Source organism: Corythoichthys intestinalis, chromosome 18 (assembly GCF_030265065.1).
Source record: "Corythoichthys intestinalis isolate RoL2023-P3 chromosome 18, ASM3026506v1, whole genome shotgun sequence".
Classification (NCBI taxonomy): domain Eukaryota; kingdom Metazoa; phylum Chordata; class Actinopteri; order Syngnathiformes; family Syngnathidae; genus Corythoichthys; species Corythoichthys intestinalis.
In genome coordinates this window covers 36812371-36828286 of record NC_080412.1, presented here as the reverse complement: position 1 = coordinate 36828286, position 15916 = coordinate 36812371, and the positions used below count along the sequence as shown (strand labels likewise).

General features: G+C 43.2%; 1 protein-coding gene across 1 annotated transcript in view; it reads left to right on the top strand.

Annotated features, from left to right (window-relative positions):
- The window catches only part of LOC130906415 (ryanodine receptor 1-like), a 115148-nt gene that overhangs the window by 7366 nt on the left and 91866 nt on the right, over window positions 1–15916 (top strand). The window contains exons 7-39 of the mRNA XM_057820744.1: window positions 1227–1339; window positions 1419–1518; window positions 1598–1694; window positions 1765–1839; window positions 1925–2081; window positions 2154–2318; window positions 2382–2503; window positions 2589–2775; window positions 2846–2981; window positions 3055–3150; window positions 3255–3373; window positions 3478–3611; window positions 3705–3946; window positions 4025–4217; window positions 4308–4524; window positions 4617–4721; window positions 5758–5861; window positions 5933–6016; window positions 6105–6264; window positions 6350–6497; window positions 6574–6779; window positions 6845–7019; window positions 9732–9940; window positions 10025–10383; window positions 10463–10592; window positions 10664–10824; window positions 10903–11065; window positions 11142–11228; window positions 11494–11720; window positions 12180–12618; window positions 12689–13267; window positions 14516–14716; window positions 14832–14943. Coding sequence (XP_057676727.1) covers window positions 1227–1339; window positions 1419–1518; window positions 1598–1694; window positions 1765–1839; window positions 1925–2081; window positions 2154–2318; window positions 2382–2503; window positions 2589–2775; window positions 2846–2981; window positions 3055–3150; window positions 3255–3373; window positions 3478–3611; window positions 3705–3946; window positions 4025–4217; window positions 4308–4524; window positions 4617–4721; window positions 5758–5861; window positions 5933–6016; window positions 6105–6264; window positions 6350–6497; window positions 6574–6779; window positions 6845–7019; window positions 9732–9940; window positions 10025–10383; window positions 10463–10592; window positions 10664–10824; window positions 10903–11065; window positions 11142–11228; window positions 11494–11720; window positions 12180–12618; window positions 12689–13267; window positions 14516–14716; window positions 14832–14943 — 5802 coding nt within the window. The remainder of the gene's footprint in view (window positions 1–1226; window positions 1340–1418; window positions 1519–1597; window positions 1695–1764; window positions 1840–1924; window positions 2082–2153; window positions 2319–2381; window positions 2504–2588; window positions 2776–2845; window positions 2982–3054; window positions 3151–3254; window positions 3374–3477; window positions 3612–3704; window positions 3947–4024; window positions 4218–4307; window positions 4525–4616; window positions 4722–5757; window positions 5862–5932; window positions 6017–6104; window positions 6265–6349; window positions 6498–6573; window positions 6780–6844; window positions 7020–9731; window positions 9941–10024; window positions 10384–10462; window positions 10593–10663; window positions 10825–10902; window positions 11066–11141; window positions 11229–11493; window positions 11721–12179; window positions 12619–12688; window positions 13268–14515; window positions 14717–14831; window positions 14944–15916) is intronic.

Sequence of the window (15916 nt, the reverse complement as noted above, 5' to 3'; positions counted from 1 at the left end):
AGATACTAGGCAATAGCCAGTGGCAGAGCAGCTATAAGTATGTTACATTCAGTAAACTCTGGGTGTTGCGAGTAGCTGCCCTAACTGTATTTTTGCCTCTCGTATCCTGAAATTTCTTTTGTAATGAAGGGAATATTATTTTTTTCCATATTTACTGTTTGACTGTTTGTATTCCTCTAACACACCCAATATAAAATAAATAGCATTTAAATCAAAGTTTAAGAAAAGCAAGTAGAATACACAGTATTTGAATAGTTGGAATTGGAATGATTGGAATTTGCAGCGCTAAAACAACAGGCAGATAAGGGCATAAGAGATACTGTATATGATGCCTGCTGACAACAGAAGCCCAACTTGCGCGTCATGCATCTGACTTAGCGAGATTGACGCTGATGGAGCAATATAAGCAGGTGATTGCCAAGATATCTACAAGCCCACGTCTGAACCACGAAATCCTGCCATCGGCTCTTCTTGGGGGGCCAACAATGGACAATGGCGGGACATCCTGTCTTGCCACAAGGAACGCCAGATAACAAGAACACAAGAGGACCAAGGCTGAGAATTTGAACACACAGCGCGAACTTGTGCTAAGGCTGACAAAATCTCCAACTCTGGCTGCCTTGGCAACAGTGACGCACAAACTCTTCCACCAATCACCCCCCCCCCCCCCAAAATTAACCTAAACAACATCCAAACACACCCTTCTTCCGACCCACAGCCCACCCCGCCAGAGCCTTCAAAAAGACTGAATGCTTCGCTAGCAACTGTTGCTATTCTCGGGAATCTTTTGTGATCTGGCGACTCTGGATCCAGCCCTCCTTGCCTGGGTCTCTGCGCTGTATGATTGCTGTCGACTTGAAATAAATTGTCAACTTGTGTTTTGAAGCCTTTTTCCAGCTTTTAAAATTGAGTCAGTACAACGGGTTAAGACTAAGGTGAACGCATGGAGTTTGGCCTTTTGGCCGAATTGTTGAGATCTGGTGGCCCGGGTCGTTGGAATTACGCTAGCGCGGTTCCGGTGGTTCAGCTGGCCTGATTCCGGCAATCTGAATAAGAGGGCAAATTACTCCAGTAATAAGAGGCAATATTTTCCTGTTGCGGTGTGTCGTAACCTGAAAATCCAGTTTGTAGAGACGTTCGTAAGTAGAGATACCACTGTACTCAATGGCTCCATTTGTTGGAACAACTAGAAAACAATACCTTTATTTTTTGCCAATGTGTCACAGGGGAAGCCTGCTGGTGGACCATCCATCCAGCCTCCAAGCAAAGATCTGAAGGAGAGAAGGTCCGAGTTGGAGATGACCTAATTCTTGTCAGTGTTTCATCAGAGAGATATCTGGTAAATGCTAAGCATTTCCTTAATCCATCTCTGTTCATTTCTGGACGGTCTTTAATTCCTAACGTACACCTCCTCTCAGCACTTGTCCTATGCCAGTGGTGACTTGATGGTCGATGCGTCCTTCATGCAAACCTTATGGACTATGACCCCTGTGATGTCCGGTTGCGAACTAGCTGAAGGTCCACTTTCCTCTTAGTTACATTTTGTTTTCCATTAGCCTCCTTGCTTTCCTTTAGCGGTGTGACTTTTCTTCTGCAGGTTTTCTGACTGGAGGGTATGTGCTTAGACTATTCCATGGTCACATGGATGAATGTTTGGCCATCCCAGCGGCTGACCAAGGGGATGACCAGCGCAGGTGAACAAAACCTCTCAAAGCTTAATTCTGATATTGAATGCCTGACATGGATTTGTGTCTGATTTTTTAGAGTTGCTCACTATGAAGGAGGAGCTGTTTGCAGTCACGCTCGCTCCTTGTGGCGACTTGAGCCTCTGCGTATTGCGTGAGTCTCTTCAAAACGTTAATTCCAAACTTCAACTGCTCGTGGCTTGACAGTTTGTCTTCTCGCACATGCATTTTGGGACTAGGTGGAGCGGAGGTCACATTAAATGGGGTCAGTCGTTCAGAATACGTCACATAACAACAGGAAGATACCTTCTCCTGGATGAGGAAAAGGGTCTTTTATTGGTAGACCCTGAGAAAGCCAATTCAAAAATGGCAGCCTTTTGCTTCAGAATTTCCAAGGTAAGTGAACAAAGTTCTTGAGTAGATTCTTTGTGGCTTTCATGAGGAAAGCACTCTATATGTGAACCTCAGGAAAAAATTGAAGTTACCCAGAAGCGGGATGTGGAAGGCATGGGAATTCCAGAGATCAAGTACGGAGAGTCTATGTGCTTTGTGCAACATGTCTCTTCTGGTCTCTGGCTCACATATGCAGCTGTGGATGCCAAATCTGCCCGTTTAGGACCACTGAAGAGAAAGGTATTCGAGATTAAAGAAAGCCAATGTTGTTGGAACCAATTTTCATAATTGAATAATTCACAGGCCATCCTCCATAAAGAAGGTCACATGGATGACGCACTGACAGTTGCCCGTTCTCAGACTGAAGAGTCTCAAGCTGCCCGAATGATTTACAGCACAACAGGCCTCTTCAACCAATTCATCAAGTAGCATTCCACATGCAGTTGTCTATGAAGTCTGTGTTTTGATTCTGTGTAATCCTATCGGCACATGTGTTCCAATTGTCTCCAGAGGCCTAGATGCCCTGAATGGAAAGAACAAATCTGCAAACCCACCTAATCTGCCAATGGACACAGTGGTGCTATCACTTCAGGACCTGATTTTTTACTTCAGACCCCCGGAGGAAGAGCTGGAACATGAGGACAAACAGTTCAAGCTCCGTTCCCTCAAGAACAGACAGAATCTTTTTCAAGAGGAGGTTTGTGTACTCCCATGTGATTGCTTGTTAATTCAAGAGGTCTTCTTAATTTATCCTTGTTGCTGTTCAGGGTATGATCACCCACGTTCTGGACTGTGTTGATCGGTTGAATGTCTACAACACAGCCGCCCATTTCTCAGAATACGCTGGTGAAGAAGCTGCAGAGTCGTGGAAGGAGATAGTAAATTTACTGTATGAATTGCTAGGTATGCGCACTGGAAGTTTTGCCAAAAATCTTTTGTTTACCTAGATATTTAACACAAACTTTCCCTTGTAAAGCTTCTCTCATCCGAGGTAATCGCTCAAACTGTGCACTTTTCTGCGACAACCTCGACTGGCTTGTTAGTAAACTGGATCGTTTGGAGGCATCATCAGGTACTTTGGAAACTATGTAGGATAACACATGAAAAAACTCTATATGCTGAGTCTGTTCAAAGTTACTCGGTTGGGAAGTCATACTTTGTCCGTTTACATTATAGGGATCCTGGAGGTGTTGTATTGTGTTCTGATTGAAAGCCCAGAGGTGCTGAATATCATTCAGGAAAATCACATCAAATCCATCATTTCCTTGCTTGATAAACATGGACGCAATCACAAGGTCTGTCTGTAGCTTGTAAGATTCTAAGAATTTTAGATAATATATTTGTAATTTTGGTTTCAGGAGCAACACCAGAACATTTCTCAATGTTTTTCATTGTCCAGGTCTTGGATGTGCTCTGCTCTCTATGTGTATGCAACGGCGTGGCTGTAAGGTCAAACCAAAACCTGATTACAGAGAATTTGCTTCCTGGTCGTGACCTCTTACTTCAAACCAATATTATTAATTATGTTACTAGGTGGGTTGTTTGTTTTTTTTTTTTTTTAGTACAATTCATGCGAAGAAATGTGAATTTTCTAAAACTAGTACTTGGTTTGTGGTTGTCCTCCAGCATGAGACCCAATATTTTCCTTGGAACATGCGAAGGGTCCACACAGTATAAAAAGTGGTACTTTGAGGTGATGGTAGACCATGTGGAACCTTTCCTTACTGCTCAGCCATATCATCTGCGCGTGGGCTGGGCCCTCACCGAGGGATTTAGTCCGTACCCAGGTGGAGGGGAAGGCTGGGGTGGCAACGGTGTCGGGGATGACCTCTACTCATACGGTTTTGATGGGCTTCATCTCTGGTCAGGTAAACAAATTTTATAGTGAATCTTTTGTAGTGTTGTTTTCCTGGATAATATGCATTTATAATGAAATTTGCTGTCAGGACGTGTTCCGCGTCATGTTGCCACACCCAATCAGCACATTCTGGCAGCAGAGGATGTAATCAGTTGCTGTTTGGACCTAAACGTGCCCAGTATTTCCTTCCGCATCAATGGTCATCCTGTCCAAGGGATGTTTGAGAAATTCAATTTGGATGGGCTCTTCTTCCCTGCTGTCAGCTTCTCTGCCGGCGTGAAGTACTGGGCACTGCCAATTCTGATATGATAAGTAAACTGTTTTACAAAGCACATGTGGACTAAAAAAATTGTTTCCTCCTTAATGGCAAGGTTCCGGTTTCTTCTTGGAGGGCGCCATGGTGATTTTAAGTTCCTTCCACCTCCAGGCTACGCTCCGTGTTACGAAGCCGTTCTGCCCAGAGATCGTTTGCGGATTGAACCCATTAAGGAGTATAAGCATGACTTTGATGGTGTTCGAAACCTCTTGGGTCCAACACAGTCCTTATCGCACACAGCCTTCACTCCTTGCCCCGTGGACACCATACAGGTATAATAGTTCAAAAGGCTGTTTGGATGAATTTCTCACCCCAAACTATTCTGTTCTTGGCTTTTGCAAAAAAAAAAAAAAAATCCTTCCAGATTGTTCTGCCTCCCCATTTGGAGCGTATTCGTGAGAAGCTAGCAGAGAATAGTCACGAGTTATGGGGTGTGACTCGTATTGAACAGGGGTGGACCTACGGACCAGTGAGTGCCTGTACTTTTATACAATAGAAAAACATTTACTTATAAAGGGTGGGGCAGAGCAACTTGTTTATTTAAATTTGGCACCCTGAGGCAATGGTTGCTCTGAGGATGATAGGGATGAACTTATATGAGAAGGTGAGGCTTAAAGTTTGGTTTGTAATGTGTGTTATCTATTTTGTGTTTATTTTTCAGGAACACCAGTGAGTATCATGGAGTGGACAGGGTTGGAATGCGCTTTCGCTGTTTAGGCATTTTTTTCAAGCGGCCGCTGAATCGTCGCAATCAACGCGCATTTTGTAGACATTTCAATATTGCCCCCCATGGTCGTGTTCCTGGTGCAGGAACTTAATCCATGCGATTTTATTGCATGTGAAAATGGATGTGAGGCTCTTTTGGGCTTGTCTGACGACACACTTATTTTCTTCAGTGGTGAGGCTCACTTCCATCTTTCGGGATCTGGAAATCAGCAAAACATGCGCTACTGGAGTCCTGAAAACCTCAGAGAACTTCATCAATGTCCTCTACAAGCACTACGTGTAACTGTTTGGTGTGCACTATTGCAAGTTGGCATGATTAGCCCATGGTTTTTTGACAAAAACGAACAGGCAGAATCAGTAACATCTGACTGTTATGTCAACATGATCAATGAGTGTTTCCTGCCAACGCTGAACCAGATTGACTGCCGGTCAGGAACACAACCACGGGGCACAATATTGAAATGTCTACGGAATGCATATTACGTTGCGACGATTGAGCGACAGCTTCAAAAAAATGCCTCATCAACGAAAGCGCGTACTACTTCGTCCACTCCGTGATGCTCACTGGGGTTCCTTAAAAATAAACACAAATAAATAACGCACATTAATAGCCAAACTTTAAGCCCCACCTTCTCAAATAAGTCTATCCCAACTATTCTCAGAGCAACCATCGCTTTAGAGCGCCAAATTTAAATAAGCAAGTTGCTCTGCCCCACCCTGTACAATAAAGCACGTCATAAAAATATACATTCTGCTGCCATTTTAATGCCTCATTTAAGTTTCGAGATGATAACAAGAAGCTCCATCCTTGCCTGGTGGATTTCCAAAGTCTACCAGAACCTGAGAAAAACTACAATTTGGCAATGTCCGGAGAGACTCTCAAGTAAGTCAGTGCTTTATCTTACCAATTCTAATGAACATAGTCTCTAACGCCTTGATCAATCTTTTTCAAAGGACTTTGTTGGCACTCGGGTGCCATGTAGGAATGGGAGATGAGAAGGCAGAAGAGAACCTGAAAAGAACCAAGCTTCCAAAAACGTGAGTGGCTGCTTTTTTTAAAACTGTTTTTGTAAAATGCTCCAAAAAAACTCCTAATGACTATCTTATACGCAAAACTTTTCCTCAGATACATGCAGAGCAATGGCTATAAACCAGCTCCGTTGGACCTCAATCACGTCAAGCTGACACCTAATCAGAACACTCTCGTGGAGAGATTGGCGGAAAATGGTCACAATGTTTGGGCCAGAGACCGAGTGCGACAGGGCTGGACATATAGTATTGTACAGGTACATTTCTATAGCCAGGAAATGACAGAATGTGCATGTAAAACGTTATAGGCATAAAGCAACTTTTCAATTTGTGCATTTACAGGATATCATGAACAAACGCAATCCTCGTCTGGTTCCTTATAACCTCTTGGATGAGAAGACCAAAAAGACTAACCGAGATACAGTTTGCGCCGCAGTTCGAACGCTAATCGGCTACGGTTACAACATTGAACCCCCTGACCAGGAGAGCAGTATGTTGTTACAATAAGACTAATATATAATATACCTTCCAACAATATCTGATCAACCTTCTTTGTGCTCATGCAGGTGGCCCTGGAACAGGCAACACTCGTGGAGATAAGATCCGTGTGTTCAGAGCAGAGAAGTCTTACGGAGTCACGCAGGGGAAGTGGTACTTTGAATTTGAGGCTGTGACAGTAGGAGAGATGAGGGTGGGCTGGGCCCGACCAAGTGTTCGAGCCGACACCGAACTTGGTGCCGATGAGTTGGCGTACGTCTTCAATGGTTTCAAGGTAGGAACCGGGCATTTTTGTGAAGGACTGGCAAGTGTAAAGGTACATAAACATGTCATTTTCAGGCCCAACGCTGGCATGTGGGAAATGAGTCATTTGGTCGACAGTGGCAATCTGGTGACGTGGTGGGTTGTATGATTGATCTCACAGAGATGAACATCATGTTCACACTCAATGGAGAGATGTTGATCAGTGATTCAGGTTCTGAGATGGCCTTTAAGGACATTGAAATAGGAGAGGGTAAGTAGAGTAACAAGCTATGATACTGAAATATTGGTGCATGTCTCAATAGCCACGTTTACATGCTGACTTTTTTTCATACCGATTCAAATCATTCCGAATGGAAATTTCACATCAGCTGTTTACATGTAACTTCATCTATTCCGATCCAGCGTTTACATGTCTCTGCCTTTATTCCGAAAGGACGTTTGACAACTGCCGTCTGACATGCGCAGATTAATCAAAACAAAGCGTCACGTTGCAAAACATGGAGATCGATCGTCAGATCAGCTGCTGTTCTAACTTTTCGAGTGGAAACAAAACTTCAGAATGACACGCCGTTCATTTAAAAAGTTGTGTGGGTGCGCTGTGCGTGTGCTTGGAAGCCATGTTGCATGTGACGTTACTTACGTCACCAAGTGACGTCACCACGTCAGTACGGAGCATGTGCAGAAAGAACGCAGCCAGACACCATTCCGCTTCCCTGTTTACATGATATAATTTTACTTCTAATCGGTTTGGGAAAAGGAATATTCCACCCCTGTGAATCGGAATGAAATTCCATTCGGTTTGGGCCTGTTCATTCCGAATGAGGTGTTTATATGGAACACATTTATTCGGTTTGAACAAATATTCCGACTGAAATTGGAATATTTGGCTCCATGTAAACGTGGCAAATGTTAGACTGACAATGAAATGTTCAATAGGAATAAAGTTTTAAACTCAGTATTTCTCAACGTTTTATTCCAAAAATATGTGAACATAAACTCTTGAAAAGCAGTAAAAGGGCTGAAAGGCTGCATTCAGACTAAAGGCATATCTGATTCACATACCCCTAAACACCGGTAAAATCCAGGGATTTAAACAGGCAGGCCTTGTATGTGAAAGCAATTTCCCGGGTCGACTGACATGGAGTTTACGCGGACATTTAACAGGGTGTGTCTTAGTATAATGTCCGGGTTTCCCGGGACAAGGCGTATGTGAAAGCAAGCGTTAAATTCCCGGGTCACAGCACGAAGGCTGATGACGTAAATATCATGGCAGGCGGCTCGTCACTTCCTCTTTCTTTGCAGTAAGACGAAAAACAATGAACAAATATCGCAATTATCAAGATAGCAAGCTGGAAATAGCTAAATTAAACTGCTACTAGATCTTAGAGCCGAGGAAGAGAGTTCATCGTCCATCTTTGGAAATGTGTTGTTTATTTTGTTGCCAATATTAGGGTCTGCAACTGCGGAAACAAGGTTGTACCTAAAAGCAAAAAACAACAGAGGGATACATTCAATGGTTTATTAAATACAAACAAAAATACACGCAATCGCGGAAAAGGGGGAATAACAATGGGTTCGTGATAGTAGGTCGACGGGGATCTGACAGGGATGCACCAAGGACCCAAATGTTCGATAGTTGTGCTCAAACAAAAGTGTTTATTCTCCAGTTAGTAAAGTTCAAAAAATGTTAACAAAAATTCACAGCAACAGCTGGATATCAATCAACAAAAATTCACAGCAACAGCTGGACATCAATCAACTGAGTTACTTCCTCAAGAAACAAAAAGGCATGGGTTCAAAAACATGAATCGTGGTCAAAAAAGAGCTTACACAAGGATGTGGCGTAGGAAGTGGCAGGATAGCAGACAAACCAACACTGGGCAAGTTTAGAAGCAGGCTATTTATACAGAGGGTCACAGGTGCATGCGATCAGCCTGATTGGCAAGGGCAGGAAGTAAAGTTAACTCTAGGAGGCACGCCACCACCAAAATAAAAAAATCTGACATGAATCAACACAAAACATTAACAAGACTTCCGAGACGTGACAGGACCAATAATACCTAAGCGGTAGGCAGAGACCAGATAAGACAAAAAAACAAATACACTCAAATTCCAGTACAACATAGGGGAATTACAAAACAAGGGCGGCAGACGAATAAGATAGGAAATGCCCAAAATTCGAGTGTACAAGGTGTCGAATTGCGCCTAGCAAGTTAATATCTTGGCACCCTTCTCTTCACCTCGCCTGGGCTTAAATACAGTCTTGATGTACTTGAACTGGCTGCAGTTATGACGTCGGGAACGCTCCCACAACCGGCTCAGTAACAAAACATGATTTGACCAACATTGTGACAGCCGATGCTGAACAAAAATGACGTAATGTCCGGGTTATAAAATGGCGGTAGCAGCCCTCCCCGCACAGAAAGTGCGAGTGGGCAACACGAGACAAGTCTGTGAAAGTGTCCAACCCCCGTCATTCCCGGGATATCCCTACATGCGTGAAAGCAATGACGCGAGAAAATCCCGCATCACCTTACACGGGAATTAACCAGGATATGTTTGTGAAAGGGGCCAAATCGAATCTGGGCCTGTTCAGACTGGGACATATTATTGACACGCCTGACAGGTGGCTGTGGCGACAAAGGAGTCATCCAGCATAGAGTGATGTCACGGACAGTGAAAACCCATTTGAGCTGTTCAGACTGAGTAGCATTTTTTCCATATCTGATATGAAACTCTCTCCCATATGTGGTTTCAATCTGTCTCGCAAAAATCAGATTTCTGTGCTTTGTGACTGTTCAGACAACCAAAGAGCCATCCAGTTTCAATGTAGATGGTTTAGCCGTTCTGTGCAAGGCCAAAGACCCCAAAAACTGATGATGCTATTAGCAAAACTAATAATGCTGTCAAACCTCTTGTGCATTAACATTTGAGGTAAAATTTAAATGTGGAACATCCCTAGGCTTCATACCTGTATGCAGTCTTGGACTGTCCCAGGTGGGACGAATCAACTTGGGTCAAAACGTCAGTAGCCTCCGCTACTTTACAATCTGTGGGCTTCAGGAGGGATTTGAACCTTTTGCCATCAACATGAAAAGAGACATCACCATGTGGTTCAGCAAGAGCCTCCCTCAGTACATTGCTGTACCAACTGATCACCCTCACATAGAGGTGTAATTTTCCTATTAACATTTGATAGCATCTTTAGTTTACTATATTGTGTATTCATATCTAACCGCCTTGAATACATTCTAGGTGTCTCGTGTTGACGGAACAGTGGAAACTGCTCCCTGTCTCAAGGTCACCCACAAGACATTTGGATCCCAGAACGCCAACACGGATTTGCTGTTCTTAAGGCTCAGCATGCCAGTCGAATTCCACGAGACTTTCAAAGTCCCTGCAGGGACCACCCTTCTCACTCGCACTCTCACTATCCCTGAAGAAGAGGTCGTGGAGGTGGATCCTGACTCCGATTTTGAAATACTCAAGAAATCAGCCTCTCGTAAAGAGCAGGAAGAAGAGAAAAAAGAACCCTCGGTGCCGAAGGAGATACCTGCCATCAAAAATGGAGAGAATGAGAAGGACGCTTCAACTGAGAAGAGCAAGAAAAAAGGGTTTGTCTTGGATCGTACTAGGTTATTTGAGAGGGAGTTTGAACTTGTCACATATATTAATTACACTTATTTATTACAGATTCCTTTTCAAGGCCAAGAAGGCAGCATTAATCACCCCTCAACCTGTTGTTCCCACCATGCCCCGCTTAGTGGAAGACGTCGTACCAGATGACAGGGATGACATGGACATAATCCTAAATACCACCACAGTATGAAATAATTTCATAGGCAATTTTCCGAAGCGTGTTTCAGTAATTTACATCAAATATTCCTTTACCAGTACTACTATTCTGTGCGAGTGTTTGCTGGCCAAGAACCAAGCTGCGTTTGGGTTGGTTGGATCACCCCTGACTATCACCAATATGATCTTCATTTTGATCTCAGCAAAGTCAGGAACGTAACGGTCACTGTAGGAGACGATAAAGGCAACATCCATGATAGGTATGTTACAAGTGAATTTATATTCTCTTTCATGAATGACACATTTTGACTCAATTGTTTCATGTTATTGGCACACAGTATAAAACGTAGTAACTGCTACATGGTATGGGGAGGTGAGTTCAGCAGCTCTCAACAGACCAGAGTGAGTCAGGAAGACTTTGTGATCGGCTGCCTTATTGATTTGGACACTGGACTAATGACCTTTACTGCTAATGGAAAAGAGATCAACACTTTCTATCAGGTTCAGGAATAGTCCATCTATTGTACTCAGATTTCTTTATCAAGTTATTTTTGTTTAACATTCTCACGTGTTCCAGGTGGAGCCTAATACAAAACTATTCCCAGCAGTTTTCGTCTTGCCTTCCAGTCAGAATATGATTCAGATTGAGCTTGGTAAACTCAAGGTAAGGTCCAATTCATCGGACAGAGGTGCCTAATCCGTGTCTCTCTCCTTTAACACACCTGAATGAAATGATCAGCTCATCAGCAAGCTCTGCAGCAGCCTGATAACGATCCTGATTAGTTGATTCAGGTGTGTTAGAGGAGGGAGACATGGAAAACAAGCTGGATAGGGGCTCTCAAGGACCGGGATTGGGCACCCCTGTCATAGAGTCATTTTCAAAAAGAGTTTCTTTCCCTAATAATTGATTCAAATGATTTTCTCACCAGAACATTATGCCCATCTCGGCCGCCATGTTCCGTAGTGAACGCAAGAATCCAGTGCCTCAGTGTCCTCCCAGATTGGATGTCCAAATTTTAACTCCTGTCATCTGGAGTCGCATGCCAAACCATTTCTTGGCTCCCGAGACAGGGCGCATTAGCGAGAGACTTGGCTGGCTTGTTCAGTGTCAGGAGCCACTCGCCATGATGGCCCTCCATATTCCAGAGGAGAACAGGTCTGTGTCAAAACACTGCAATGACCGCTGTACCGTACACCTTATTTGGTACATTGGTATGAATCTTGAAGGGTTTGGTGCAGGGATGTCAAACCGGTCCTCAAAAGGCCGCAGTGGATGCTGGATTTCACTCCAACCAAAACAGATGAATACCTTTTCACCAATATAGTGTCTTACAAGTGTAATCAGTAATTGCAGTAGGGTGCTGATTGTTTTAGCAGAAACCTCATTGGTTGAACTGTCTGTTCTGGATCTGTTGGAACAAAGACCCACTGCAGCCCTTTTGTGGAATCGGTTTGACACCCCTTGTTTAGTGAGACCTGCATTTCTTTGTGCATGTGTTTCTCTTCTTTTGGTTGAAGTTTCTCTTCAACCAATGTTAAAGTCCATATTTTCTCTTGCAGCTCAATACCCTTAAGTCCCTTGTTTACAACACTTTTTACTTCACCAATCCCCCAGGTGCATTGATATCCTGGAGCTTTCCGAAAGAATGGATCTGCTGAAGTTCCACTACCACACGTTGAAGTTGTATGGCTCAGTGTGCGCCTTGGGAAACAACCGAGTGGCCCACGCTCTTTGTAGCCATGTTGATGAATCCCAGCTATTCTACGCCATAGAGAACACCTACCTTCCTGGTCCAATGAGGAGCGGCTTCTACGACCTTCTCATCAGCATGCACCTAGAGTCTGCTAAGAGGAACCGCCTCGGAACTAACAAAGAATTCATTGTTCCAATGTCAGATGACACTCGCAGTATCACTTTGTACTCTGTCAAGTCCCATGCTTTACCTGGCGTCGGACTCACCACATGCCTGCGTCCTAAACTTCATTTTTCTCCTACTGGGTTTGTTGGAACCAACCCAGACATCTACACACTGAGCCCAGTAATTCCCTTGCAGGTGAGGTAACCACCAGACAACTGTCTGGAAGTTGAACTCTTACTTCATTTATGGTTTTCTTCATTTCCAGGTGCTTAAAACCAAAGCATTAACTATGCTTATAGAAGCCGTGCAGGATGGAGGTCAAGCCATGAGAGATCCAGTAGGGGGTAGTGTTGAATTCCACTTTGTTCCAATTCTGAAGCTCATCAGTACCCTGCTTATTATGGGAGTTTTTGACGATGAAGATGTCACCCACATCCTGAAGATGATCGAGCCCACAGTCTTTAGTGGCAAGAAGCCAGAGGAGTCTGTTGAGGAGGTTGCTACAGTAGAGGAAGACAAAGAACCTAAATCAATGAAACCTCAAGTGGAGAAAGGTGAGGATCAGGAAGATATGCTGGAAGAAGAAGAGGAGGAGTTTGATGATGATGGCCTTGGAGAAGAGGAGGAGGAGGAAGAGTTAGAAGAAGAAGAAGAATTGGAGGTGATAGAATCCGTCATGCCACATGAAGAAACAGTCGATGAGACCGAACCTGTAAATGGAGAGAAAGGAGCAGAAGAAACAGAGAAAGAGATTAAATCTTGTGAGACCAGTGGTGAGCCCAAACAGGAACATTTAGAGCAAGGATTGTTCCAGATGAAACTACCTGAGTCTGTCAAATTACAGGTATGTGTCATTATTCAATTCAATTCAATTTTATTTGTATAGCCCTATATCACAACAAGGTTGTCTCAAAGGGCTTTGCAGAGGCAATATGATACACAGTCAGAAACAGCAAATGAAGTAAATAAAGATGAAATAAATAAAGTTCAAGTCCTGGGCATCCCCCGTCCTTGGACCCTCCATGTCGGCAAGGAAAAACTTCAAAAACTCTTAGGAGAAAAGAGAAACCTTGGGGAGTACCACAGTCAGGAGAGATCCACTCCCAGGATGGATAGACAGGATGCACCAGGACTGCTAACGGGAATTAGCAGAGTTACAGTTTGTAAAGATGCAATAGAGTAAGGGAACAAGAAGAGGTCCATCTAGCCGGAGGAGACGGGGGTGGCAACAAGGACGTCCATCCAGCTAGGGGTCCGGATAGTCAGGAGGCTGCAGCTGAGAAATAGCCCCTCCCCAGGTGGGAAGGGGGGAAAGGGGACACCGGGTGACTAGTGATGAAGAGTCTAGTCAACCAGATATTAAAATTGGAAAATAGAAATAAAGTAAGACAAGTGGTAGATAGAGTGAGAAAAAGGAGATAGGACTCAGTGGCTGTACTTCCCCCAGCATTATAGCTTCTAGTGCAGCTTAGACTGAACTGTGAGTCTAGTCCGACTTAACTCGCCTGATCATAAGCTTTGTCGAATAGGAACGTTTTTAGTCTAACCTGAAATGTACATACTGTCTCGGCTTCTTTAATACTAGCTGGAAGCTGATTCCATAAAACAGGAGCTTGGTGGCTAAAGGCTCTAGCTCCGACTGTACTTTTAGAAACCCTTGGAACTACCAGTAGACCTGTATTCTGAGAGCGGAGTGTTCTGTTGGGGCGGAATGGAACCAGAGCATTAGTGAGATAAGATGGCCCCAACCCATTAATGGTCTTAAATGTAAGAAGGAGGATTTTAAATTTAATTCTAAACTCGACTGGAAGCCAGTGAAGGGCCTGGAGCACAGGGGTGATGTACTCTCTTCTATTAGTTCCAGTTAAAAGTCTTGCTGCTGCATTTTGGACTAGCTGAAGACCTTTTAAAGAACTTTTAGGACAATCTGCAAGTAGGGAGTTACAGTAATCCAATCTAGATGTAACGAACGCGTGAAGTAATTTTTCTGCATCGTTTTTAGATAAAATATTTCTAATTTTGGCTATGTTGCACAGGTGAAAAACTTTAGCTCAAAATACCAACTGAACAACTACTGTTTATTTTTTTTCAGATGTGCACTCTACTGCAATACTTTTGCGATTGCGAACTTCGACACAGAGTGGAAGCCATTATCGCATTTTCAGACAAGCTAGTCAGCCAGATCCAGTCCAACCAGAGGCAGCGGTATAATGAACTCATGTTAGCCTTCACCATGAGTGCCGCTGAGACAGCGCGCAAGACACGTGAATTCCGCTCGCCACCACAGGAGCAGGTACTCAGAGTTGTCATATAAATGTGCACTTGAAATATTCAGCTGTTAAGGAATGCACTTCTCTTCTAGGGATTATTCGCAATCATTTCATATATCTTTGCATTGCACCATGTAGGTCAACATGCTCATGAACTTCAAGAACTGCGCAGAAGATGAAGACTGTCCAGTTCCAGATGAAGTCCGCGAGGCTCTCCAAGCATTTCACAATACTCTGCTGGGACATTGTGGTCAGTTGTATTTCTTGTACCTACATATTTTTAAGCATTGTCATTAAAGATGATCGATCGGGTCCGATCACGTCATTTTCAAAGAATCAGAATCGGCAAAAAATTATCGGACATGCCTTTTTTGAATATATATATATTTTTTATTTAAATCGTTTTCTAATTGTATTTAACGTAACAGACAAAATGTCTTACATTCATCCAGAATCTTTAGTTTTGGCTTAAAGTAGGGCTATCAAATTTATCGCGTAAACGGCGGTAATTAATTTTTTAAAAATTAATCACGTTAAAATATTTAATGCAATTAACGCATGCGCTGCACGACCCACTCACGCATTGTTGCGTTCAATCTATAATAGCGCCGTTTTACCTATATATAGAGCTAACAGGCAACGTAAAATGAGTAGAGAGAATTTTGGCAGTCTTTGGAGCCTCTTTATAATTGGCTAAAGCCTTATAATCCCTCTCTCGACAATTAGAAATATCGTGGGAAGCAATGTGGGGAAGAATGGTAGTCGTTGATCTTACCCTTAACACCATATGTTACTTCCCAACGCAGAGAAGATATATCAATTGGTGCCACTACGCACAGTCATGGTTGCACTTTCCATCATGCATTTGGGCAGAACAGTTAAATGGCTACAGTATCATTTACTGAAAGCTCAACAAATACACTACATGGCAATATATAGTCACAATATACAAAGTCACTTTTATCCTTTAAGAATTACAAGTCTTTCTATCCGTGGATCCCTCTCACAGAAAGAATGTTAAAAATGTAAATGCCATCTTGAGGATTCATTCATTCATTTTTTTTCGTAATGCATTGCCAAAATGTATATGATCGGGAAAAATTATCGGGAATGACTGGAATTGAATTGGGAGCAAAAAAAAAAGCAATCGGATTGGGAAATATCGGGATCGGCAGATACTCAAACTAAAACGATCGGGATCGGATCGGGAGCAAAAAAACATG